We start from the raw sequence: 26,913 nt of genomic DNA on the forward strand, positions 1-26,913 counted from the left end.
CACAAATAATAATCGAAACGCAACAAAACGATAATTCACGAATAAAATTACAATGCCTCTCAGCAATTCGCACCCGCATTCTTCGTTGATTCGTCGGTATACTTACACGTACAATATGCACAGGTAGGGCTGGTAGCAATTCCAATCGACACGTTATATTCATCTATATTAAAAATTTATATATAAAAATTCCATTTCTCTTCACAGAAAACAATAAAAAATCAAAACTGAAACTATGCGTTGAAATATGCAATTGTATTATATTTTCAGAAATTTAGTACGGACTTAAATTGGTACATTTTATAAAGTGATGATGTACAAATGAAAATGATTTCAATTGTATTTTCACATATAAAATTATTTAAAGTATATATACATACATTTATAATACAACTATGTACATTACAATGCATCTATATATGTACATAAAAATCAATGTTTGCCTGTCTGTCTCGAATAGGCTCCTAAACCACTGAACCCATTACAATGGAACTTTCAGGATTTGTTGTATGCATATCCAGAAAGCTAAGTGTGAAAAAAAAATCGCCCAAAAACGGGAATGAGTGGCATTACATCGCAATAATTCCAAATGTTTTCGCGTCGCGACATGCGTTGTTACGGTAAAATAAAAAAATAATTGAATAATTTCAAATGTGTTCGCTGCCTGCGTTTTTCCGACAAATGGGAATAGGAACGAGAACGGGAACGGGAACGAGAACGGGAATGAGAACGGGAACGGGAATTGCATGCGTTATTGTGGCATTGCAATGCATGCCGGGTTCAGCTAGTATTCTTATAAATACTTTAAAGCGTTGTTTTAATACCGTTTTGTTTTTCGTTTGAAAGCCACGGCACGTAATTTATTCCTCTAGTTATTTATTTTAATTAATAATTAACAAAAGTCACAAAATACTCGCTTATAAATGAAATTTACGAACACCGTGTAGAACATCAATAAAATTGCAGTCAAAAACACCTCTATGTCAATGCAGGCAATAAACAATCGCTACGTTATCATTTTCAAAACGCCGAAACCAATTTGAATAATTCAAAAGCGTGTAAGACCCCAGGTTAGCACTCGATTATATACATATGCATACATACATACGTATACATGGTCAAATTTGATACATCACACCCGGTACGGTGTCCGATTATGGCCAAATGAACCCTAAAGCGAAATTCCTTCATTATTATTATACACACCGAACCGAGTTTTTTTTTCGGATATTTTTTTTTGATTTTTTTTGTATTATCATTATCACACACATACGCTAGCATGTTGTCTTATAAATATTTATATCAAAGTGGCCCGTTTTTGGGGGTGTGTTTTGGGGACTGGGAGATTTATAACGCCATAGTCAGTGCCGAGAGAAGCACTTTTGTGTGACTGCTTCTCTCGACTGTTTTTTTTTTTGTGTTGTTATTATTTTAATTTTATTACTGGAACCCTCTCGTATGTGAGATTCGGAACGTTTGTTTCGATTTTTGGCCCGAGGACATATCGGAAATGTGCGGCAAGTAAGGATCCTTACAATGAAAGTTTATATGTATACAATGTATAGTAATTGAATCACAGAATATTCTTATTCCTTATACACATTTAAAAATGTATATACCCGTAGGTATTTTAAATAGGTTTTGAGCTCTTTTTCCTATTATGCTGTACATTTACATTAGAATAATATAATACTATGATTACTAACCAAATTAAATTAATTTGTAAAATAGAAAATGATCAGTAGATCAGTAGCTATTAAAATAGATATAAGATGTATTGTGAATATAATTTCGTAATAATAAAAAGCATTTGAAAATCAAAAAAAATATATACCCCTAGGTAATTTTCGCTCTACTGACCGTTCTGTCAATTATTGATTTCGTGAGTATCAAAAGTGAATTTTTCAGATCAGAAAGTTCTGAAAATGTATTATAATAGGATCGCATTAGAGAGAGAGAAATATGTCATTCATCCCCCTTGCCAGTGCATTGTGGAACTGCTGGTCTAACCGGTATAGTTAGTTGTTCTCGGCTTAGGCTAACCTCATCATTCGCATCAACAATTTTTCAATTTGGCCAATGATCTCCCCCTATTATTCGACTGCCACGGACATCGTCGCTCACCCTTCAAAAAAATAAATAATTTTTTGTCAAAGCGAAACTTCGGGCATATAAGTGCCTATGAAAGCTTTTTTCCACTAAAATTTGGACTCTGTCGTTGCTTTAAGATTTGCAACGTCATTCGGAAGAATTACTGTAGATGTAGATAGTTTCAAAAGTAATTTAACTGACCTTAAAAAGTGGGTGAAATTCGTGATCGTGCTTTCCATTGTTACTTACTATTAAAATTATATTCGTGAAAGTGTCTATTAAAACGTATTATGCTGAAAATCATTCTGTCATTTCTTTATCTCCTTTATCTCAATAGTTATTTTTTTATTTTTAATAACAATATCTTAGATAGCAAGTTAAAGAGGTGATAAAACTCATTCAATAAACGATTTTTATGTTGAATAATTTCATCAACCATACATATGTGAAGCTTTTTGAATTGATTTTATTAGGCCTGTATTTATAATAATTAGTCAGTAACTATAATGAACGGTTAGTAATTAATATAAACAGTCGGACATTCGGGTCAGTAGACTATCGATTATACATGTATTGACTGGTTATATTTTAAATTTAACAGTCAGAACTTTTATCTATTTATTTTTAGAATTCTTAATTTGTGGTATTGACTGACTTGTTTTTTGAGGTTTTGCCTTCTATTTAAAAATTTATCTACGCCCTTATGGACTTTAACGTGTAAATATATTTAAAGAATTATTCCGTCTGTTTGCGTAGGTACCTACATATTTGCTAAAAGTTAACCGAAATATTTATTTATTTACGGTAAGGATTTTCGCAATCTATTGTTAGCTTTAAGGATCCTTTTCGATATGTGCCTTTAAATAGTTTTTATACGATTCGAGTACGCAGATTTTCAGAAATACAATAGCGGTTGTGTAACAATGGTCTGTATATCTTCTTGAAATGAATTGGTTTTAAAATGTTTACTTTTACAATTCGATAAATAACAGGGTGGACAAAATATTGTTGCGTGTAAAAAAATATTGTTTTTTTTTTGGGAATGTATGTTTTTTTGGTATGAAATAAAAATGTCATAATTTTATATCATGTTTTTTATTATCATTATTTGTATGCACTGTTGTTATTTTTCATTTTCGCATATTATGTGTTTATGTATAATAATCGTCCTTTATAATCGTTTATATATATAATATAATACAAGGTTTCTGTCTGCGATCCACAATACAATACCAATAACTAACATGAAATCAAATACACTAGATTATTTTATTTATAATTTTTTTTCAATTTATTTATATAAATTATAGCTACAATCACACGATGGGCAAATCTTAAAACTATGTTTTTTATTTATGTATATTATGCGGGACGTTTCAACGGGCACAATCGTCAAATTTCCTTGTATTTACATATTTAATCGATAAGTTTTTTTCTATGTGCAAATCAATTTCTATTTATATTAAATATCGACTCAAATCTTAAAGCAGGATATAAATAATAAAAAAAACTGCCCATTATCAAAATTGTGCCCTTTGAATTTCTCACATTGAAATTTCGATATAATAGTCTTTTTATTTATAATACTCCTTCGTTCACCAAAAACTCAGTATTTTACACGAAAATGTTCAAATTTCATCACAAAAAAAAAAGATAAAAACAAATAAAAAAGTGCCAATACGTTATATTGTGATTTGAGTGGAAGTTCGTCCACAAGTGTTCATTTAAAATGTGAATGAATACTAAATTTTTTATTAGTGCAATAATTTAATACTGCAGACGACATTTAAAAATAACAATACGACAGGAAAAAAATATCACAAAATTTTTGTGTATACAATTAATTAATTATATATCTTTTGCGCGGATTTTCATAATAGGAATATTTTCAATGTCCTTTTATTAATTAGAATCGGATATAGTAATACTTTTGATTTTATTTTAATAAATAAAAGATTTTTGAATGACCCTGTTGCGACAAGTCTCGACTAAAGCGATTGCTGCCAAAACGAAGCACATTTTAAACTGTAAATAGTTCATAACGTGCTCCTGCGACTTCAACCAGTTTAAAATATCAATAAAGCGATTTTAAAACGTTTTCAATTTAATGACAAATCCAGTTACATTAAAAAAGAAAATGAAAATCTTACGTCAAATAATACTGGTGACTTTTTCGACTACGAATAAATAATTCGATCAGTCAAAATTTTATTTGGATTACAAAAAAATGGATATATAGTATTTAATTTAAAAAAATGCGAATTAATTTGGTATTATTGTGAAAATTTTTTATTTAGTTAAAAGCACCCTGTATTCGGTATAACAACTACAGAGCGATCGCAAACTTATAGATACATAAATAATAAAATCCCATTGCACTTGTTCACATAGTTCAATCGTAACTTTGATTCCATTTAAAAAAACAACCAAAGTTACGACTTTTGTTTGTCTTGTTTATTACATTAATAATTCAATAAAACGTCTTAAACTCTATTGGATTCCTAGCTTAAATACATATAAAACAAAGAAGAAAATAATATTTGTAATAATAATACATATAATAATAAAATAAAACAAAAACAAGTTGTCACGTCGGTGCGCAAAAAACCGTGATTACAATAATCAATATTTTCAAATATACACATGTATAAAATACAAACGGATTTATTTATTGTTTGCTTTTTTTAAATAACTTATTTAGTTTTTTTTTACAAATTGCAAATGACTAATAATAATAATCATAATAATAATAATAATAATAATAAAATACACACCAACCTAATATTTATATATGTATAATTTCATAATTAAAATCCACTTTGTATTTTTTATTTATTTACTTTTATGTTATAGATAGTTTCAATCGCTTATCAATTTTTTTTGTAATTTTTATACAATACAATAATGTCTTTCTTTGTTTATTTTTCACTTTGTTTATCAAAGCTGACAGAAAAAAAAACAAAATTATTATCACTTCTTATACAAATATGGCCACAATTAATAAAAAAAATACAATTTACAAATTTATAAAATGAAAAATCAATTCATTATGTACATAAGCTGGTATTCCAGTCTTTGATTTCAATGTTTTTTTTATTCTAATAATATTTAATTATTGCAGTTGAAAATTAAACTAAAAATAGATTGAAAAATAAAATAAAATAGTGTCGGTACAACAAGAAAAAAAATCAATTATTTTACCTATCAGTATTTGTACTCTTCGTCCCGTCAAATAATAATAAAAAAATTAATTAAATTATATTTTATAAAATAAAATTAAAACAAAAAAAAAATGAAGAAATAAAGAAGAAACGGAGGAATAGAAATAAATATTACTATTTTTTTTAAATGTGTTTTTTTTTTTTACTTTTTTCAATTCAATTATTTTTAAAATTGTTTTTATATCAATTATAATTAATTTACACAGCTCGCGTACAACAGATAGAAGGGATCGTACGAATTCCGGAAACCGTTCACTTCCGCACTATTTACATCGGTTTGGATGTTGTTATCCGAAATGTTCCCAGTGTCGCAATCGTCGTCAGCTCATCACGTGTATTCTGATCTCCATCCAGACTATAACAAAAAAAATATATACATTTAAAACAACTATCGTATTTCCGAAACGCACTGTAGTATCGCGCGCCATACATAAATATAATACTACTTGCACACATATTTTGATACATTGAATTACTGTCACGGCAATATCAACAAACCTTAAACTTTTCTAATTTAATTTCAATCTACAGAATCCAACTTATGTAACGGAGAACGTCAAAAAAAAATTCATGCTAAATGCATAAATTCATACTATGCATATTATGCAATTGACCCGTTAAATGTTTTCATTGATCCAAATAATATGCAATTAAAATGAAATATGGCGAATAGGTGCTTGTGGTAGAGATTTTTCTCCAGTTATTTATCTGTAGGAGCGATTTCTTATAGACCGGTAATTTGTCTGTTAACTTGTGTACATATGTAGTACGCTTTTGTTCACAATGAATTTCAATAGATTGGGTTATTCTAGTTATGTTTGTTGCTGTTTTTACATGCCTTAATATGTTATTAGATAATGGATTGGATATTGTAATTACAAAAAGTCTCATAGAATCTTTGATATGATATTTATCGTAGTTAAAGTTGCTAAGACAAACTCTATAAGATCAAATATATCAAGAAACATATCAAGCAACTTTGTTTCTGATAATCTTTTATCGAACAAAATTTTTGTTTGTTTGCATTTAGCACTTTTAAAATTATATTTAAAAAACAATTTGAAAGTGACCCATGACTTTTAGCTATGTATTCAAGGAATATAAGAAGTATTAAAAACAAAATTAAATAAGAACGTTCTGAATACAGGTTGGAACACTAATATAGGGAAACTCACACATTTTAGATTTTCAGTAAAAATATTATCGTTTTGCTTTCGGTTATCAGATATTGTTCATAAATTTCTCATTACTAAATATCACTATAGATATTATAAGCATAAACTATCAAGAATATAGAAATAGTTTAAAAGGTCAAAATAAAATGGTGAACAACAAAAACCGTATCAGCTTTTCAACATAATTAACTGTACATACATAAATAAAGTTTTCATCACGTTTTCATCGTTAGATAAATTTTTATATACCTCGTAAAATCGTAAAACTCATTATGTCCATTTTTAACAATACACATTATATGTATGTATATATATTGAGTCCTTAAAAGACAGCGACTATTATAACTAGTCACCGGACCCAGAAGGTGCCGCGTATTGTTCAAAGGTTGTAAATGCATTGTTAAAGGTTTGCCGAACCTTTTTTAAAAGGATTTACAACAATGGAACAATGGATAGCACTGTGACTATCCTACCTCTAATTATAACCAGGTTCACCATCTCGAAGTTAAAGATTGTCTTTTAAAGTGTATATATACAGACAAATAGTTTTATACGTTTTAATCCCAAAATTGGATTTGACAAAATAGATTTTTGTTGTAGAACGAAGTTGAAAGATACGTCTTTCTCTACGTGGACGGCCACCTTAAGTTTCACCCTCGTATCGTAATTGAGATAAAATTTAATCCACCCCATGTATCAACCAGCCCCGAATCCCCTCAGTTGAGTAGTCAAACAGATACTACTACGAGGAAAGTTTGATTCTTGGGGTTTTGCAACCCCACTTAGTCGTCGTCAAATACTAGTTTTAAGCTTGAATTAGTTTAAGTGCACATACCATTGAATTAAGGGAGGTGAGTCCAGTCATGTGATGATGATAAGCGGCAGGTGGTGCCGGAGGAGGGGCGGCAAACGGTTGGTGAGCGGGCCCAGCGCCGTACCAATGCGCAGGCATATGCGCGTGGGCGGCATGTACCCCTAAATGGGCTCCATGTTGACCTAAATCAAACAAAGTAAAAATGTCAAAATAAAGCTGAATGGATGTCGTATTTAATATGTTTGTTGAATTTTTTAAAATAATTACCGAAGTCTCCCATGGCCGCTCCGAAAGGTGACGCTCCGAAACCGCCCTTTGAGTCTTGCAAGGGTTTGATGATGTCGCCCATGACCCCGCCAAGACCTAGACATCCTCCACCTTTTTTCTTTTTGCTTTTACTACTTAGCTTTCGATTCCTAGTCTGTATGCCCTCCTTCTTCATCGTTAAAGGCCTATTTACCTGTGAAAGAAATTTAAAAAAATCGGTTAATTTTGAATAATTTTTGTTTGGTCAAAACTTATCATCTAATTTTTTTTGGATTTTAAATTCAGGCTATGTAATAAAATGCTTTGTTTTATATAAAACATAGTAGTGTATATACTTTTATTCAATGTAAAATTATTTTTATTAAATGTAATGTAGAATATATGAGAATTATTTATATCTATTTATATCTGTGTATATGTATTAATCTATTAACGGTGTGCGGAAAGAATAAGCGTTTCTTGTTTTATATTCGCTGTATGTCTAAGATTATATCTCGAATAAAATGTTTGAAATTTTATATGAAGTCCCGTAAATGACTGTAATAAATGAAACTATTGTTAATTCTAACGATGTTCACAAAGTTAATGTACCTACAAGAAAATGCTTAAATAAATGAATTTTTGTTAAACAGCAAATTTAATAATTTCATTTCTGCAAAAAATCTTAAATTAATAAGCTATATGCATTTTTTTTAATAATTTAATGCGAATAAGAACTTAAGATGTGTTATTAAAATTTTGAATAATTGGTACTTATTCAAGTTAATTTATAATATTTATGGTTCATTTAACAAGTGTTTTATAGTAATTGCGTACACATTTTAGTGTAATAATATACATTATATTTTAAAAAAATCACTTTTTAGACCACCATATAATTATTACGTAAATTTAACCGTCGAGAATGCAACTAATTACCCGCATCGCGTTTTGTCCTCAAGTAATTATTTACAATTTTAATGACTTTCTGCAATAAAATTCGCAATATCCCCACCCCTGAAAATATAGTAATTAAAACCGAAAAAAAATAAACATTGTACATATGTATGTAGGTATATAAAACGCGACGTAATTTTATAATGTCGAAATTTGGGGCGACGGACACAACAATACCTTACAAAGACAGATGTCTTCCAACGACGTGTGTTAAAACGGGGGTTAAACCAAAATTTAATTACGCACGTTGAAAATTAATGCTAATTAATTCAAAAAATAAATAAATTATTTTGAATTTTGACGTACACTTTACATACGTCTAATATTGCAATATCTGACTCAACCTACTACGTACTTACATTCAGACATACTAGATAAATTATGTGTTATTTAAATCGTATTCATTCCAAAATAGCTCTGAGAAATAAATACTATTTAGATACTTTTTATGATCTAAAGTCTGATTGATTTGATTTTACTTCAACTTATTCATATTTATACATATGAAATATTTTATTTAATTTTAAATGCTTTTTATTATTACTAAATTATGTTCACAATACATCATATCTATTTTAATAGCTACTGATCTACTGATCATTTTCTATCTTACAATTTTTTGTTAGTAATCATAGTATTATATTATTATAATGTTAATATGTACAGCGTAATAGGAAAAATAGCTCAAAAACCTATTTACAATTCTTATAAATGCTCATAATACATATAATACATAATATTAATTAAAGACTCTCTAAAGTCGATGACCTAAAGCATATGAAATATTTGACGGATCTTACCCTCTACGAAAGATTGACTTTTATTCTAAAAGCTTTTTCAAATAAATATATACATATACATAGTATCAAATAGCTTTTGTAGAGTCTGTAAAAGTCTTATAAATGTATTTCAATCATCAGATATATAATACATGTTATATATCTGATGCATGTTTTAACTTTGCGATACATCGTATTTGTTATATATGTATGTACATACTAGTGAAAAAAGTCGAATAAATTTCATAAAATTATCAACTTTGACAATATGTGGACATGCATAAAATGCAGTTGATCTATTCAAGTAGAACTAATTCTGAAATTAGCTTAAATTTATTTGAATATTAGTTAAGATGTAATTGTATCAACTGTATGATACCGCGGCCTTTTGTCATACTGGTTACAGTTATTGACAAAAGTCAATACAAATAGACAGTTTTTGCCAATAAAATTATCTATATATACATAGTATTTATATTCATAGTTTTTGATTGTCTCATATACATATATTTTTCATATTTTAATTAAAAATTATTTGAATATGTGCTCTGATGTAATAGTCCCAACTTTACGATACCGTACGCCTTTTGTCAGACTGGTCACAGAAGTCGGATAAATTTCATTCAAGTATGCAACTTTTGGCAATTAATAGGTATGCATACTGTGCAGTGGCGTCCTTAGAATCTCCTCGAGTATTTTTCTCGTGGTCTCACATACAATTATTTGATTGTGTGTTGCGACGAAGTGCGTGCGGTCGACGTGTCCTGTGAAGTGCAACCGCCCGCGCGCATGTGCAACGCCGGCTAATGGATTCCTCAGATTAGGATGCAGGCGACAATTGTCGGCTCTTTGCCACTGACAGACAGACAGACAGACAAACGCTGAATTACAATTAATTGCGATATTTACGCCATGAATTAATCATACGGCGAGACGGTCGACGACGGGTCGACCCTTCGTCGGCGATTCCTAAACGCGATCCTTCCAAACAACGTGACATTTAAGTTGTGACGTCAAATGTATCAAGGCTGAAAGCAAGGACTTGGATGTATAAAGGACGTAAGTGACGCTTCGATCTTGCATCGACAGGTGATGCAAAATAAAAATAAAAATAAATTTTCATGTAACGCAATGTAACATAAGCAGTAAAATCTCCTCAAGTACTTATGTACATATATGAAGTTGCGATTTGTACATTAAATTATCGTTTAATTAATAATAAATTATTATATAGTAGTAAAGTGAGGCTGCATTATATTATCGTGCCATTTAAATTTTACGATTTTAAAATAGCATATGAGAAAAAGGTTCGAAATGATTGTTATTATACTTATTACTTTTACTTATATACGAGTTATACGAATTATACTTATACGATCCAAATACTGTGCTGTTAATTAATAATATTATAATTACATAATTAGTAGGAATTAACTAAATAATTGTTTTTTCGAAGCACTCTCACACTTTAAATGGTAAATTCGGGAATTCAAAGGTGTTAATAAATCAAGTGTATGATCAAGATGTGGATTCAAAGCCATCTACCGTGAAGACGGTGCATTTAATGTAAAATTTTTGCAAAATTAAAGTAAGATAATTAATTGCTAATGTGTTATTAGGCGCCCCTGGGCGCCGAGGCGCCCTGGAGCGTCGCCTGTGGCGTTTTTCGTGCACTACCGCTTCTGGTATTAATATTACAATAAAATTAAACAATGGCACTCAAATTTGCTATGAGCGATTAGCGCGATGTCTAAATAAGAACTTAATCTAAAATATCGGATAAGAATCGCGTATTTTTATTGAAGAAAAAATAGGTATACGGTTTTATATTCTTTAGAATTGACCGGCATTGCTCGAAAAGTTTAATGAAAAATCGAAACTTTGTCGTTTACGGCTTAGATAGAGTTCCATAAGATAATACCTACATACATATGTATATACATTATTTAATTTGTTGATTTGAAATTAAAAACTGTAGATTTGTATAGCGGACAAATAAACAAATATTTATCTGTTTATAGAAAATTTGTATTTTTATTTCAGCAGTATTATTATATTGAATTTAAATTATTTAAATAAGTTGAAAAAAGCTCTAGTAGATCATATTAAGTATCAATGAATTTAATGTATATGTATATTAAAATATAAGGTTTAAATATTGTAACAATTAATAAAATGATACATTTGTGTTTTATTTGTACTAATCATAAAATTAATTGTTGATTTTTAATTATAATAAAAAATCATTGAACGTGAGCTTTAATTTGTGTGGTTAATTTTATTATGCTAATTTATTTGTTTGCATTAAACTTTTAGCAAACTACGTATGTAGTTTTATAAAACAACTAAAATGGAATGCTTATGCATAACAACATTTTTTTATAACTATTAATTTAACGCAAGATTCCCATGCGGATTCTTTTCCCCTTGAATGAAACATCGAACAGAAATAAAAATTAATTAATTATTATTAAAAGTATAATAATACCATAATGCATCACGATAAAAAAGGCGTCACGGAGCATTTACGACCGTCCATCCCAAGAATTGCCCGCGTATACATACATACATACATTTATATATAAATATTTTTTAATTAATTGATATTGCAGTATGTAGTAGTAGCGCTTTTCACGCGCAATAAATGCTCGCCATATCGTTGACTCTGCAACGAGGATGATGATTTTAATTTGAAATTTAACTGCAAAAAGAGGAAGCGCGATATCCACAAACGAGTTACGCATTATGAAAACATACATCCACGTGTATAATACGGCCATTATTCGAAATGAAAATCGGCCATTTTCTTGCCAAAGCGTTATAATATAATATGTATGTAGACGACGTGTGTGCGATGAGACGTGTCCGAATTGAGCAATCGCTAATTAAATGGCGAATTTCGCTTTTGCCTCGTATGATTAATGCGAATCGCACAATGCCCGATGAGTTTTGCAAAATGCGCAATAAGGTAGATAAAATCCGAAAGTTAAGGCCCCATTGGAAATAAGAATTAAGCGAAAGATCCATTTAAAATAAAAAAAAGCGCATGGATCGATTTAAAACGTGAAACTCAACACTTCAACGGCCTAAATTTAAAATAAATTTAAATTTTAGCGTGGTATTAAAATTATATTTTCAAAATGATCAATTGATATTAAAAATTATTAAACTATGCCCAAATTATTGTCAACTAGATATATAGTGCAAACTAAAAATCTTTAGTGTAAGTGATGAATTTTGGCAAATCATGAGAAAGCTTTATCTCAGTGTAAAGTTTGTAGCTACATATATCAAATTTAAAACTATATTTGCAAAGCGGATGAATATATAAATAATAAAAAAGCACTCACATTTATATAGTAGATAAAATATAATAAAAATGTTCATAATTAAAAGAAAAATGCCTAATTTTGGCGAATGTATTGAAGGAAAATTTTTGAATGGACAATTTTCACCACTTTGATTTATGTAATTATTAATTTCAATCTTAAAAATGTTATTATTTTTACTTTTAAAAATTGCAGTACAATTTCAAAGCATATATCTAAGGTTTTCAAATGGTTTCACATTCATTTTCATTAAAATATTATGAAAAAAATACTTTTGAAGTTAGGTTAGTATATGTGAGCGCAATGAAGTAAGCAGTGCGGTTAGGTTTGGAAAATGGCAATTTTCTCAATATTGAACATTCCGTTGAAAAATCAAAAACTGCTCAAATCTCACCCACAATCCAGCGCTTCTCAATTCATCGACAGATCCCAACCTGGCGATTTATATACATGCCGAAAAATTAAAATAAACTTAAGATTCATGCGGCGATGGCGCGTAAGCAATTAGTTCCGCGAATGGGAGAGTGTACGCGCGTGATTTTCGGCAAAGCAAACACACGAACGGACAGACGGACACGTCCACGACTAATTTGCATTTTATAATATTTTAATTGAGTCACTTTTCGCGACGGAATAATTGACGATGCGAATCGCATACGGCTGAGAGGGACGTTAGCGCGGCCATAAATCATGGCATCTAACCGTGTATCATCACTCGTATTTCATCCCGCTTAATATATTTTTAATTGATGCAATATTAACCCTCACAATACCGTTTCGTTTATAAAAATTCAAAACAGTTTTAAAATCGCTGACATTGCATTAACCCGGTCTCTTATCGCCGATGACCCACATTTCAGATTAGCGTGCTTGCGACCCTTTTTTTTCAGAGAAAATAAATAAATCAACCTGAATGCACATGCACACGCCATGCAACCCTTAACAGCGAGGCTTTAACACATTCAAGTCCGATGGAACACGTTGATGTTTGCCGGAATTGAAAGGGTTGACCGCCAAGTCATAATAATAGTGTTATTGTTCGAGCTTATAAGGAACGTTGATTAAATTATATTATATATGTATTAAAATTGAAAGTCATTTCGTACACTTTTGCATGACAAAAGGCATAAGTTACGCCAGACGCGATAAAAATTCACTTCTTCGAACACACATTAAAAAAAGTGTCGTACTGAATATAAACATGGTGTTTATCTTGATCGGTAACATAACATCATACAGATGTAAGAGCATGTCGATATTTTAACAATTACCTATCTATTTAAAGCTCTATTGTATTGATAATGTTGACTTCTTTTCGTGAACTACAACATACATACATACATATATGTAGGAATTGTGAAATGGTTACTAAATGTAAGTATAAAATCATATATTTATAGCAATTCAATACAAAATAAAAAAAATGATTGATTATGGCTACTAAATAAGTAAAATGTCTGACTTATCATTGTATCAAATTTATATATAACACAATCTGCTTTATGTCATCAACTTTAGAGAGTCTTTAATTAATATTATGTATTAGATGTATTATGAGCATTTATAAGAATTGTAAATAGGTTTTTCCTATTACGCTGTAAATATTAACATTATAATAATATAATACTATGATTACTAACAAAATTAATTTAAAATTGTAAAATAGAAAATGATCAGTAGATCAGTAGCTATTAAAATAGATATAAGATGTATTGTGAACATAATTTAGTAATAATAAAAAGCATTTAAAAATCAAAAAAAAATTGTATATAAGCATTTATATCAATGATTCTAAGCATAAAATAATACAATTAATGAAAAAAACTCCTTCACATAAAATGGTCATGCATTTAGTATGAATGTATAGAACTTAAAGATTATCTACTGATAAAGTTAATTACACAACATTAACAGTTGCCTAATATACTAAAATTTTCGATAAAATCCGTCCAAGAGATTTCCAAACACAATAATATAATTCAATATTGGCACCTGTCGAAACGAAAACAGTGCGTTACACTTATTCACTGAATGCGAGATTCCGATCCGATTACAATATAAGTAGGTACTGTTAATCATTTGCATAATCTCCATGATGGAAAACGGGTGAAGAAAATAAATTATTATTCACAATATATTCTCGTCTATTAAGCGGTTAATTTTCAGCCGTACGTATTTGAACCGCACTTTAAATACAAACTTATACTTGAACGTCGTGTGTGTCATTTGTGCCGAATGTGAATAATTTTGACAGGAACCACGTACTGCAACAATCAATCAGGCCTCTCTAGTCGGTATGACGGTTGCATTTATAATAAAAAATAAATAAAAATGTTGGGAATTCGCGTCACGTCGCGCATATCGAATTACCTAATACTTACGTCGATTCCTCGTATGAATAGGAATGTCTGAGATTAACCTGCGATCGGATCGATGGATGTAGGACCGAGCTGTAGAGAAGTTTGACCAGCCCTAGATACGTGTATTGTCGTAATTGTATGAAATTAAATTCGAAAAAATAAAAATAATTCGAGCGGTGTGAAAAAACCTATTAACGCAATCCCGCCAGTGACTCAACTTTGCATGTTGCGAAACAAATTTAAAATTATATAGTGTGGATACGATTTTGTGTTTTTTGGGTGAAAATTAAAAATTTAAATCGCACATTCTTACTGACTTCGTATCTTGGGCATCTAAATAAATTCATCAAACGCGAAATATCTTGACGAAATTCGTCCATTTATGTTTTCATTTATATATACAATTTTTTCGGCACGTTTTTCAAGATCGGTATCGTCGGAATTTTTTCCTTTTGTTTTATTAAAAAAAAAAAATGGCAAAATTCTAACACGATTTCAAACTTCGATATGATCAAGTACAATATTTCAAATCATCGGAGTGAACAAATCGAAAGCGCCATGTTTTTTCCAAAAACATAATGTTACGTGAAGAAAAATAACATTAATATGCACGAATTTTAAAATGATTTTTTTTTTACAAAAAACCATAAAGATGTACCAAAACCAAAAAATATATCATGCAGTTAAAATTCACAGAAAAAATTTGAATAACATTTAAATGTTTAAATAAAATGATTACATACTCATTAGCGACTATTCCGCCATGCAATTGAATATTTAAAAATATCAAAGAATTTATTTGAAATTGAGACATTATCGACTGCTTAAATTAACACTCAATCATTGCTAAATATTTAAAACATCCTTAAAATGACCTGCGAATATAAAAATCTTAAAATTTGCATCGCAATCAAATAAAAATATTATAATGCCTACGTATATAATGTATATAACGCACGTAAAACTCAGCTACCGGCGAAAGCACTACTTTTAAACCATTAAATTGCCACTTAATTTTCAAATTAAACATATCAAAATATGGATAATACTATGCGAAATCATAATCAATCATTGTTTATTAATATAAATTAATTTTGATTGACACTATTAAAGCTTTTTTGAGCGCGCGCATTTCGTCAAATAGTGAAAACCGCGATGATGTGTCCACGCTGTTCCGATAACGATCCGTAGCCACCGTGCCGTGAGATCGGACGCGTTGAAAAATTACGAATTTTCGTCTGTCCGTCTGTCCGTCCTATCGTATAATTGAAATAGTCATCTTCTGATAAAGATCGCCGACTCAGATTGTATATATGGACTACGGAGAGTAGTGTAACGCGATTTCACCACTTTTTTTTTTTTGATAATTTTTTTAAACAAAGCGTTATGCAAAAAAGCGTGTAATGCGTGTGTGTGTGTGTGTGTGTGCTAATGGAATGGCCGTCATCAGTTTTCCATGTTCGAGAGAATTCCGATGATTTTATCAGTGCGTTAGTAGTTAAGTTGTTGTTGTTGAATTGCGAACAAAAATTCGTACAGCACCGACACTTTTATCTTTCGACGCAATTATGACGAATTAGAAACGCTTTAAAATTATTATTTAAAAAGCGAAAATACAAAGAGTGGTCCGATAAATGTAAAAATGTATATAGAAAATTCAATCGATTTAAATTCATAGATATGTAAAATGTATTATAATTGGAAATGTACCTACGACTGTATATGTATATACTTATGTTAAATTTCTATATATTTGTAACTGTAGTTTGTCTGATGATATAATATAACCCAATGTGAACAACGCTATTTATGGCAAAGCATAAATAACAAAAATATACAGTAGCATATTTCAAATTGGTTTTAGCATGCAAAATGGCATTTCCGGTTAACTAATTTTGTCAAAACTTCTCTGCATCTATTTGCTTATGCATTACAAGTTGGTATGCAAATTTTCATACCTAAACTTTTATTATTTTATATACTGTTATATATCAATGAACTGTTTGAGACAATAATTCAAAAATTATGGGCACATACATATAAATAATATACAGTGGCAATACAAACTTCAATACATTTATTCGATAAGAAGAGTACTTTTAATGACAAATACATACATATATCTTTTACAAATATCTATCGTATAGTGAGCGTTCAATTAACGCAATTTAGTCACATTCAAGCTGTAATTTTGTCATTATAATAATTTATTTCACTTCGGAAAACAAAAACATAGTAATATGTATACTATTATTAACTCACTTTGAAGAGAAAAAAAGTATCATGCATTATTTTAGGACATATGTACCTATCCATAAAAGAAAAATGTCCTCTTTTAAAAGTCAATCATAATTAAATCTTTAGAATGCATTAGATAAAATACAGTAAATTTCATTCAAAACAGATTTGGAGATTTTTCTCCCATTGTGCCTTAAAAGCACTAAGATTTAAATAAAAGAAACATGAAAAATAATTTACTTATTTATCGATACTTCATATACATAGGTATAATATGTACAATATGCAGATTAAATTACAGATTTATAAAATTTGTAAAAATAAATTAATTTTAAATAGATTTTGTGAGCTTTTTTTCCTATTATGCTGTACATACATATATACGAACATTAAAATAAGGTAATACCTACTATAAATACAAATAAGAAAAAATAGCGTGTAAAATAGATATTGATCACTGGATCAGCAGCTATTAGAATAGACCTAAGATGTATTGTGAACGTAATATATGAAATAAATGTACAAAATAGATAGTGATCATTAGTAGTCACCGGAGCCTGAGGGGGCCGTGTATTGTTCAAAGGTTGTAAATGCATTGTTAAAGGTTTGCCGAACAATGGATAGCACTGTGACTATCCTACCTCTAATCATTAGACTAATAAGTAGTAATGTCTTTTGAACAATATAAAAATTAAAATCAAAATAACAGTAAATTGGAAAATTAAAGGCCTTTTATGGAGTCGGAATTGCAGTCAGTTTCACACCGGATTGAACCCAATCTCCAAAAGAGGACACAAATCGAAATCAAGTCGTCTAGACGTGCAACATGGCGGTCAAGTGCATTGCTACGTGTCGGCGATGCACTTTGGTGATTCACCGACGGCTGATGCAATGATGCGGGTCACGCACGTTGCATCACTTTGGAATAGTTTAATAGGCACACCTTCTCCTCCATATGGTGGCCAAATTTCGCCAAGAAGACGATGGGGTGGCAGAGGAAGGGTTAATACTGCAATTATTCAATTAACGTCCGTCTGAGTCGTTAAACCCCGGTTCCGGGAAACGCCAGGAAACCGGGCGCCGGCTCCAAAACATCATCAAAGTGGCGCCCTTCCCTCTCTCTCTCCCCCTCATCAAATGTCTTAACCCGTTCGAGGCTCACGCGCATCCATTGTTCGCTTCTGGGAGGCTCAAGAGGTTGAATGCTAAACAGCCTGTCGCTTATTGCCCATTGAAGTATCGATTAGATTTATCAATCCCGAATTGATTTTGAATTGTCAAAATGGGTGCCTTTGATACGCTGTTGATGTGTTAAATCAGTGGTTTCAAAAATTTAATAAACTCAGTAGACATATTTACAATGAAGCTTAAATAAGACTACATTGGATATAAGTAGGACATGTCTATATCGGTACATATGTATAGCCATATGGCGCATAGATAGATTGATAGCTGTAGTATTATAAAAATAGCTTATTTATCTTTATTTAAAGTTCAATTCAAATCAAATTTTGAATTGAGAAGGCATTACATGGGGGGGTTAAAAATTATGAAAATAATAAAGTAAGTTGAGCCACCATAAGATAGTATTCTAAATTTGGGGGTACGAAATTAAAAACTGTAGATTTTCATAGCGGACAAATGAAAAAGTATTTGTATTTATATAGTAAAAGAATCGTTTACTGAAAATCGCCAAAATTAACGAAAATGCACTTCAAAATTAAATTCACGATAAATTAAAGGCTAAATTTGTACATTATTTCAAACTCAAACGCTATATATTGAAAATAATTTTTTAATGACGCAATATTTTATTTTTTTGTTATTTAAATAAATATTTAGTAGTTTACTTAATAATTTACCAAAAAAATTATATCATTTTATGTTTCGGTTCAAAAGTTATAATTAACCCAAATAGAGTGATTAATTTTGGCCCGCCTCATAAAGCCGCACATCGTTCGCGTCAATTTCATCACTGCAATCGTATGAATAGTTGCATTTTTCACTTCTAATTAAAATATCAATGCAACAGTAATGTTTGAAATACTCCATTACATTAATTTATAGCGTTTTATGTTTGTAGTAAAATTATTTAGCATTCAAGTGAAGGGCTATTGTTTCCCTAAATTCCAGAACAATGGCCGGCGCGCTGAGGCGGAAGATGGCGCATTCTTTCGCCTCTTAAGCCTTCCTTCCTCGGTCACGAACATTTCGAATGCATACTGTAATATACCACGCTCATACACTGCATACTGCTCCCGTTCTCCAGAATGCATCGTGCGTTGCACCGGAACGCGCATTGCATGTGCAAGCGCCGGCCGTCTGGCACTCGATGCGCGTGACCCGAATTTACCATCATTTTTATCGTAATATATTATTTATGGAGTCAGAAAGAAGTCCTTGAAAGCTTCGGCAGATCCTTTTGACATGACGTAAGCGGATTATGAACCGCAAACATATAATACGTACGTATATTATACGTACATACGAGTACAATGTTGATATGCACAAGAATTTTATAGAGTTAGAAATCCACTTTCGTTACGATTTCAAAGCATACTATTAATTCATTAATTTAAATCAAAAGTAAAGCTTATGACTTTTAATCTAACCATAAGTATGTATGTAGTAAATATTTAAAACTTCAATGAACATAGAATACATTATTTTAATCGTATTTATAACATGCATATAAAGTGCGTCAAAGAAATGGTAAATTTTTAAATTGAAATAAAATATTTAAAAATACTATAAAATTTAAATTTTATACTAATTTTTGAATAAAAATAAGTCCAAATTTATTTAAAAGTCAATAATTTTAAAAATAATGCAAAAAATTAACTAAAATCCATATTTAAAAAAAGTTACATACAATCTAGTACAATTCTGATGTTATATAATTTGCCAAATCTATTAAATATAATGATTCAAATTTTTAAAATCTCCAAATTTTAGCATTATATATTATTATTTTATTTATAAATTGCATCATAAGTGTCGTAATTTTTCTTTAAAGTACTCATATCATTCCAATCTCCTATTTCTTTGCCGAGCCTGCCTAACATAAAACTGCCCCGTTTTGTCGTTAAATTTGTACCCCCCCTCCCTCCAAAAAAACTTTATAACGAAAAAACGTCAGTCGAAGGCATTAACAATACATTACAGAAGCATATATTAATTTTCCACTCTCGTTGTGAGAATGGAAGCCTCGTTAAATCAGTTTAAAAAGCTCGCAATAACCCCGAGGCGCCGCTATAAAGAACACCCTCGCGCCGCGTTAACTTGTTAACTTTAACTTTTAATTTTCACTAAATTCACCTCGACTCGTATATTTCAAACACAGCTCTTAAAGGAGAACTTAATTTTAAAATACAACCCCCCCTCCGTATTTTCTTCTATATATCTTATCTCGAGAACAAATTAACGGACACCCTATATATTATATAATATGTTATTACATAACGAGAAGTGAATATATGATGCGTTTTGATTTACGAGTGTTGGCGGTAAACGTTTTAAATTTACAACGTAGATAAATTTACTATCGTAAACGATTTGTATAATCGAATAAAACGCCATATTTTATTGAGTCGTTGTCGATGCGATGAAAAGTCGTAAAGTCGACCGATTTACAGCCGATAATAAAACATACAAACAGAAAGACAACACAATATTCATTATGTACGTATGTCTGTATGTTGAGACACTTTTAGCAAAACTGACGATTTCATTGTGAGCTAAGGTTGTATTATTTTTATATCGTAGAAATGGCACACGTTATGTCATTATTTTATTTTTTTAGAATGCGAAATTTCAGCTTTTGTCTGTGTTTTATACGCGAGTGTGTATTTTAATTTCTCTTTCTGTTGAATAAAAACCACACACACACGCGTCAACATTACTGGGAAATATTTGGTAAGCGATTCATGGGTAATTAAAGAAATACAGTGGTTTGCTTGACTCACATCCGAATGAATTAGTGCTTCCAGTTAAGTATCCCGAGACGTGAAGCGATCGCCAACCGGTAGTATGAAGGTTGATTTAAATATATAAATGAATCTTTGAAACTACCTCATACATATAGAAATAAAAATAGAACAAACTTAATTAAAATACTTCAATCTGAAAACATGAACAAAATAGTTCAATATTCTTGTACCTATCCTTGGTAAGTTTTACAATAATAACACGCTTTATATAAAAAAAATGTTCTAGTATATAGTTCAATGCGTCTTACGTTAAATAATTATTATTTGCATAAACTATTAACACGTATTGTTACATGTTATCATATTAAAATAATATAAATTTAATAAACGAAATGTATGTAAATATAATTGTGTCCAAACAATGCATATGTCTGCAACTTGGAATGAGATAAATTTATCAAAAATATTAATATATTTGTCGAACATGTGAATACACGCTATAATCTAGGACGTATTTTGGGCATGGTAAAGTAAGACAACGCCTAAGGGTGGCACATTTTAAAGGGAGGCAAACTAAATACGAAGATATATCAACAATAATTGTAATTTTAAAATTGAAATTACCATATTCCATATGCTTTTAAGAAATTATTTGTCATTCAAGAATGTACCGCCATCCTTAGCAGATCTAAGTGACTTCTAAATATCTGATTTCAATTAAACATATGGTGTTCTTGTAATTCCTGGCCAAATACGCTGCTGGCGAACTCTTGGTGGTTGTTAAAATCATTAAAATATATGCCTATTATTATATACGTTTTTTCAATGTATAAATATGCATGTAACCAGCAGCGTGGTCTAGTGGTGAGTATTTAATTCATTCATTCTTGATGTCACAGGTTCGATTCCCACTAAGAGTCTCGTTGTTGGCCAGATTTTGGTTTGTCGAGATCGATCGTTTCTTATCAGAAATTGCCATTTTTTCTGATTTTCATTAAAACGGTTCCTGTAAAATTGGCTTTTCCTCTCCAATTTTCTGTTGCAAACCTTGAGTTATTGTTATATCTCAGGTTTCGCCAGATTTCTCACCAAAGATATCTCTGTGGTTGTTTATCGAATGTAAAAATTCGTATTGTTACATGAAAAATGTTATTAATCGTATTTATACGATGTTTGTATTATGTGACCATAGATGTCAGGTATTGCTTCGATTTACATGTGTATGTATGTAATAATTATGTATTTAGATGTCTCGTTAATTATCAGTTTCCAATGTCTTGTAATAAATTAGCCATAGTGACGACCTGGAGCTAATCTGTAATGTCGCTATGGCGAAATTGTAAAAAAATAAATAAATATTATGTACTTAAGTTAATTCAATTTAATGCTCAATTCAAGCATATTCAAACTTTATATGTATAATATCGTCCTGGTTCGAAAACGAATTTAATTCAAGCTCATGTCATACACGTGTCGTATGTGGTCGAGCGTTTTGGCGCAATTTCCCTTGTCTTTTGCTTACGCCGCTGTCAAAATTTTCAGAAACGCTTCGTTTATGTTTTGCAAAACTGTCCGCGCGTTTGCATCGTTTTTGCCATTTAATTTATTGCGCAATGGTTGTGCAAAACGTCGCAACAAAACGTTTGACGGCTACCCGGAGAGCGAAATTTCGTCTGTCCGTCCGTTTCGGCGCGAGGACGTTTCGGCGCGTGTCGCGATCGACCGCGGCGATAAGCGTCGAAAATAAGCCGCGTTTTGTAATTCGATTCAAATCGCGTAGGTCTTATAATATATATGTGTGTGCAAAATGGCCGAGGAGGTGGCGAAATGCCTAAGAAGCTCCACAAGGACATTACACACAAATATAGGCAATAACACTTATAACGAACGACACGTGTGATGGAAACAGATACATAGAGGCAGCCGCATGACCAATAAATTATGGCGCATTAATAATAGACACATTGTATTGTGTCTTTACATAGTGTATAAATCAAGTTTTGAATGTCGGCTGTGAATTGTGAACTGTGGCGTAAGTTACGCAATCTTCAATGTATTATTTGAAATTATGTAAATTCAATTTATTCAATTCCGATATGCTCTGTGAAGGCGTTGTTGTAAGATTTTCGGTTGATTGAATCCTTCCGGCACCCAATTTGAATTTATGTCTCTATTAACCGCTTATGAAGACTTCTTATGCTATTTAAAAAAATTGCAAAAGGTAGTAAGTAGGATAGGATAGATTATCATTAGAATGTGTTTTATATGTATACCGACTTCCCTAGTTATTCTATAGTTTGTGCAATCTTCATTGAGAATCTTCTTATCAAACTTGTTTGATGAAGCAATGGTTGTAATCCTATTAAAAGTCGCTTCAAATTATACTGTAAAGATCGCTGACGAATATTCTTTTCTAGTATATTCATTACAATAATAAAGAAGCAATCTTTCTAATCAAACAACTTTACTTAAATATTCAATATGCAACAGATATGTATTGAAAAGCATCCTGCTCAAAAGCAATTCATATTCAAAACAGTTTATTTTCTTTAATTGCTTCATTTTATGATATAAATGTTGCATTGATTCATTGAAAGCATATTCGCACATTTCTTAAATCTTCAGAATACAATTTAAATGTTTCGAAAAGCGTCATAGTAAAATAATTCATAGTAACAAAACAATTAAGTGTGTAATGTACAGCAATCTTCATCAAAAATATGCATGATAATATAGATTGAAGCATTTTAAAAGTCGCTTCAAATTATGCTGTAAAGACCACTGACGAATATTATTTTCTAGTAAATTAATTACGATGATAAAGAAGCAATCTTTCTAATCAAACAGCTTTTCTTAAATATTCAAAATGCAACAGATATGTATGCATTGAAGAGCATCCTGCTCAAAGTGATTCATATTAAAAAAAGTTTATTTTCTTTAATTGCTTCATTTTATGATATAAATGTTGCATTGATTCATTGAAAGCATATTCGCACATTTCTTAAATCTTCAGAATATAATTTAAATGTTTCGCAAAGCGTCATAGTAACAAAACAATGAAATGTGTAATGTATGTACATCAATCTTCATCAGATTTTGTTATAAAATCTGCTTATGACCGACGGGTCGATTGCAAATATCTTAAATAAAAAAAAAAAAATCTTCATCAGAAACATGCATGAGAGTATAGATTGAAGCATTCGTTGAAATTAAACACATCGCTTTAAAATACTTTTCTTAAACCTTCAGATGAGAAAAACGGTCCACTATAGAAATAAAAACAGTCAATCAACAATCAGCAAGCTTCATTAGATATATGTATGTATAATAGTATATGAAGACTGTAGCATCTCAAATTAAATACATGTATTTAAAAAACTTTTCATTCAAATTCATTTAAAAAAAATAAAACATTAAAGAAATAATCAGTCAAAATATCTATTGTAATCAGTCAAAATATCTAAACTTTATCTATTGTTACTTCGGTGACCGGAAAAATTCACTCGAGATAGTTGCACTCTCGAGACAATTTTCAAAGATTCCCATGAGATTTAACGCAATAGAATTCCACAAAAAAGCGTCAAGGGGTGTTTGTATATTATCCAAAGGGTGACTTTTTATTGTGGAATTCTATTGCGTAAGTTATTTTTGGAGCGCCTTTGAAAATTATGACTTCTCGATACTGCGCTACTATTCAGTGCAATTTAGTGCATATTTCCGTGAACCGATTCTTCATATATAGAAAATCGAAGATTTTGTACTATCTAACTTATACTTAAGTAGCAATATGTAACATACAGTAGTATTAATCATAATACTTAGAATGAAGCAACAGTTGAAGTCAATTAGTGTATGTTCGAGTATACATAAGAGTCATTTAGTTTAGTTTTGGATTAACATTTAGTGCTGGAAAACTTGTATGAAAAATTAAATACATATATAAAATATGTATGTACACACAGACTATAAAATTTTCGAATTTGCTTCACATTATACATAATATATTCATCAAACAGTTATTTTAATATATGTAGGTATAAAAAATGAAGAATCATACATTCTCTAGTTGAAGTAACTCTCATTGTATAGTGAGACCACACAACATTGGCGCCGATTTTGCGACGCGTTGCAGACGTAGCGTTTTTGATTTACGGTCGGTTAATTGCCGCGGGCAGGGGTGGCGCGTTGTCGGGTCGCGGTCCATTAGCGGTTCCGACAATAAATAACGGTCCACGCTCCGTCGAAACACTACACTACTCGCGTCTTCTGTACACCCCGGCTATATACATAAATACCAGAAAAAATATAATAAAAAATAAATGAAAAAAGACCGCGGACCGCCGGTGCACATTATCTGTCGCGATGATCGGCCTATTAGAGCGAGAGACGTATTTTAGTAGACCACGGATGTTTTCACTAATAGCGGAGGACGGACGCCTTGTGTTCGGTCCATCAATCTTTTAACCCCTTCAACACGGAATTTGTACACATTCAACGGTGTCTAGATGGATTTGAAGGTATGCTTTGTCATTTTTGGTAAAGGTTGAAAAAATTATTCGAACTTTTCGATGGTTTTTGACCTTTTCTATGACAGAGTATGTAAGTATAAGAATGGTTTGTCAATGCATTTGTATTAGAATATATTTATTAAAATACTCTTTACATTAATATTTATTAAAATAATATTGTACCAACTACTGTACAAAATCATTCCAAAATTAAAAAATCGGCAACTTCTAATACAGTAGTTGGTACAATCTATCTATAACTATTCAGTACAGTAGTTGGTACAATCAAATTTTTGTGAATGCCTTATTTTCTATCTAATCACTTCAAAGTGTAATCTCGAAATACTTCATTCGTGTATTACATACACATATATAATCAAGATATTTTTTATATATGAAAACTGTACATTTTATACTTATAAGTAGAGGTAGGATAGTCACAGTGCTATCCATTGTTCGGCAAACCTTTAAAAATGCATTTACAACCTTTGAACAATACACGGCCCCCTCAGGCTCCGGTGACTACTTATAAGTAAAGCCCGGACCCAGAGGGTTCCGCGTATTGTTCAAATGTTGTAAATGCGTTGTTAAAGGTTTGCCGAACCTTTTTTACAAAGGATTTACAACAATGGAACAATGAGTGGCACCTTGGCTATCCTACCCCTACTTATAAATCCTTTGTAAAAAAGGTTCGGCAAACCTTTAACAATGCATTTACAACCTTTGAACAATACGCGGCACCTTCTGGGTCCGGTGACTACTTATAAATTATAACGTATGTACGTTTCTAATCAAACCTAACCTAAAAAAAGAAAGTATAGCCTTATAAAATGTGTAATTTTAAGTACTTTGAAGAGGCTTTAATTTTAGTACCTCGTGTGCCAATCAAATAATCACAGCAATAAATTGTTTATATATGCATATCTTATATAATATATAAAAATAGATGTATTGTAGAATGATATTTTGGAAAATTTTTGAGAATCCTTGCTATGGTAAAATTAATTCGCTTTTAACATTGAAATCAATTTCAGACTGTATATACATATGTAAGACCAAACCGCTCGTTAATTTAGTCGTTGATAATTATATAATAAACCTATCTATTTAGAATAATAAATAATACATTAATGCCTAGCTGATAAAATGTCTAGTCAATGATAACAATGCACAGGTTTTACATACATAGATGTGAATTTTCAATTAAAAAATGGAATACTCTTAAAAACAAGCAATGATACATATGTATATGTAGATATGTAATTA

The 26,913-nt window shown here is 30.6% G+C and overlaps 1 protein-coding gene across 2 annotated transcripts in view; it reads right to left on the minus strand.

Moving 5' to 3' along the window:
• Positions 1-5,464: 5,464 nt before the first annotated feature.
• LOC143914205 (GATA-binding factor C-like) overlaps positions 5,465-26,913 on the minus strand; it is a 140,462-nt gene continuing 119,013 nt past the window's right edge. For both annotated transcript variants that reach the window (XM_077434318.1, XM_077434317.1), the window contains exons 5-7: positions 7,569-7,761; positions 7,323-7,483; positions 5,465-5,667 (exon numbers count right to left, since the gene is read on the minus strand). In XM_077434318.1, the coding sequence (XP_077290444.1) occupies positions 5,641-5,667; positions 7,323-7,483; positions 7,569-7,761 (381 nt within the window). In that variant the 3' untranslated portion in view covers positions 5,465-5,640. The remainder of the gene's footprint in view (positions 5,668-7,322; positions 7,484-7,568; positions 7,762-26,913) is intronic.

Source organism: Arctopsyche grandis, chromosome 7, assembly GCF_051622035.1.
Source record: "Arctopsyche grandis isolate Sample6627 chromosome 7, ASM5162203v2, whole genome shotgun sequence".
Lineage (NCBI taxonomy): Eukaryota > Metazoa > Arthropoda > Insecta > Trichoptera > Hydropsychidae > Arctopsyche > Arctopsyche grandis.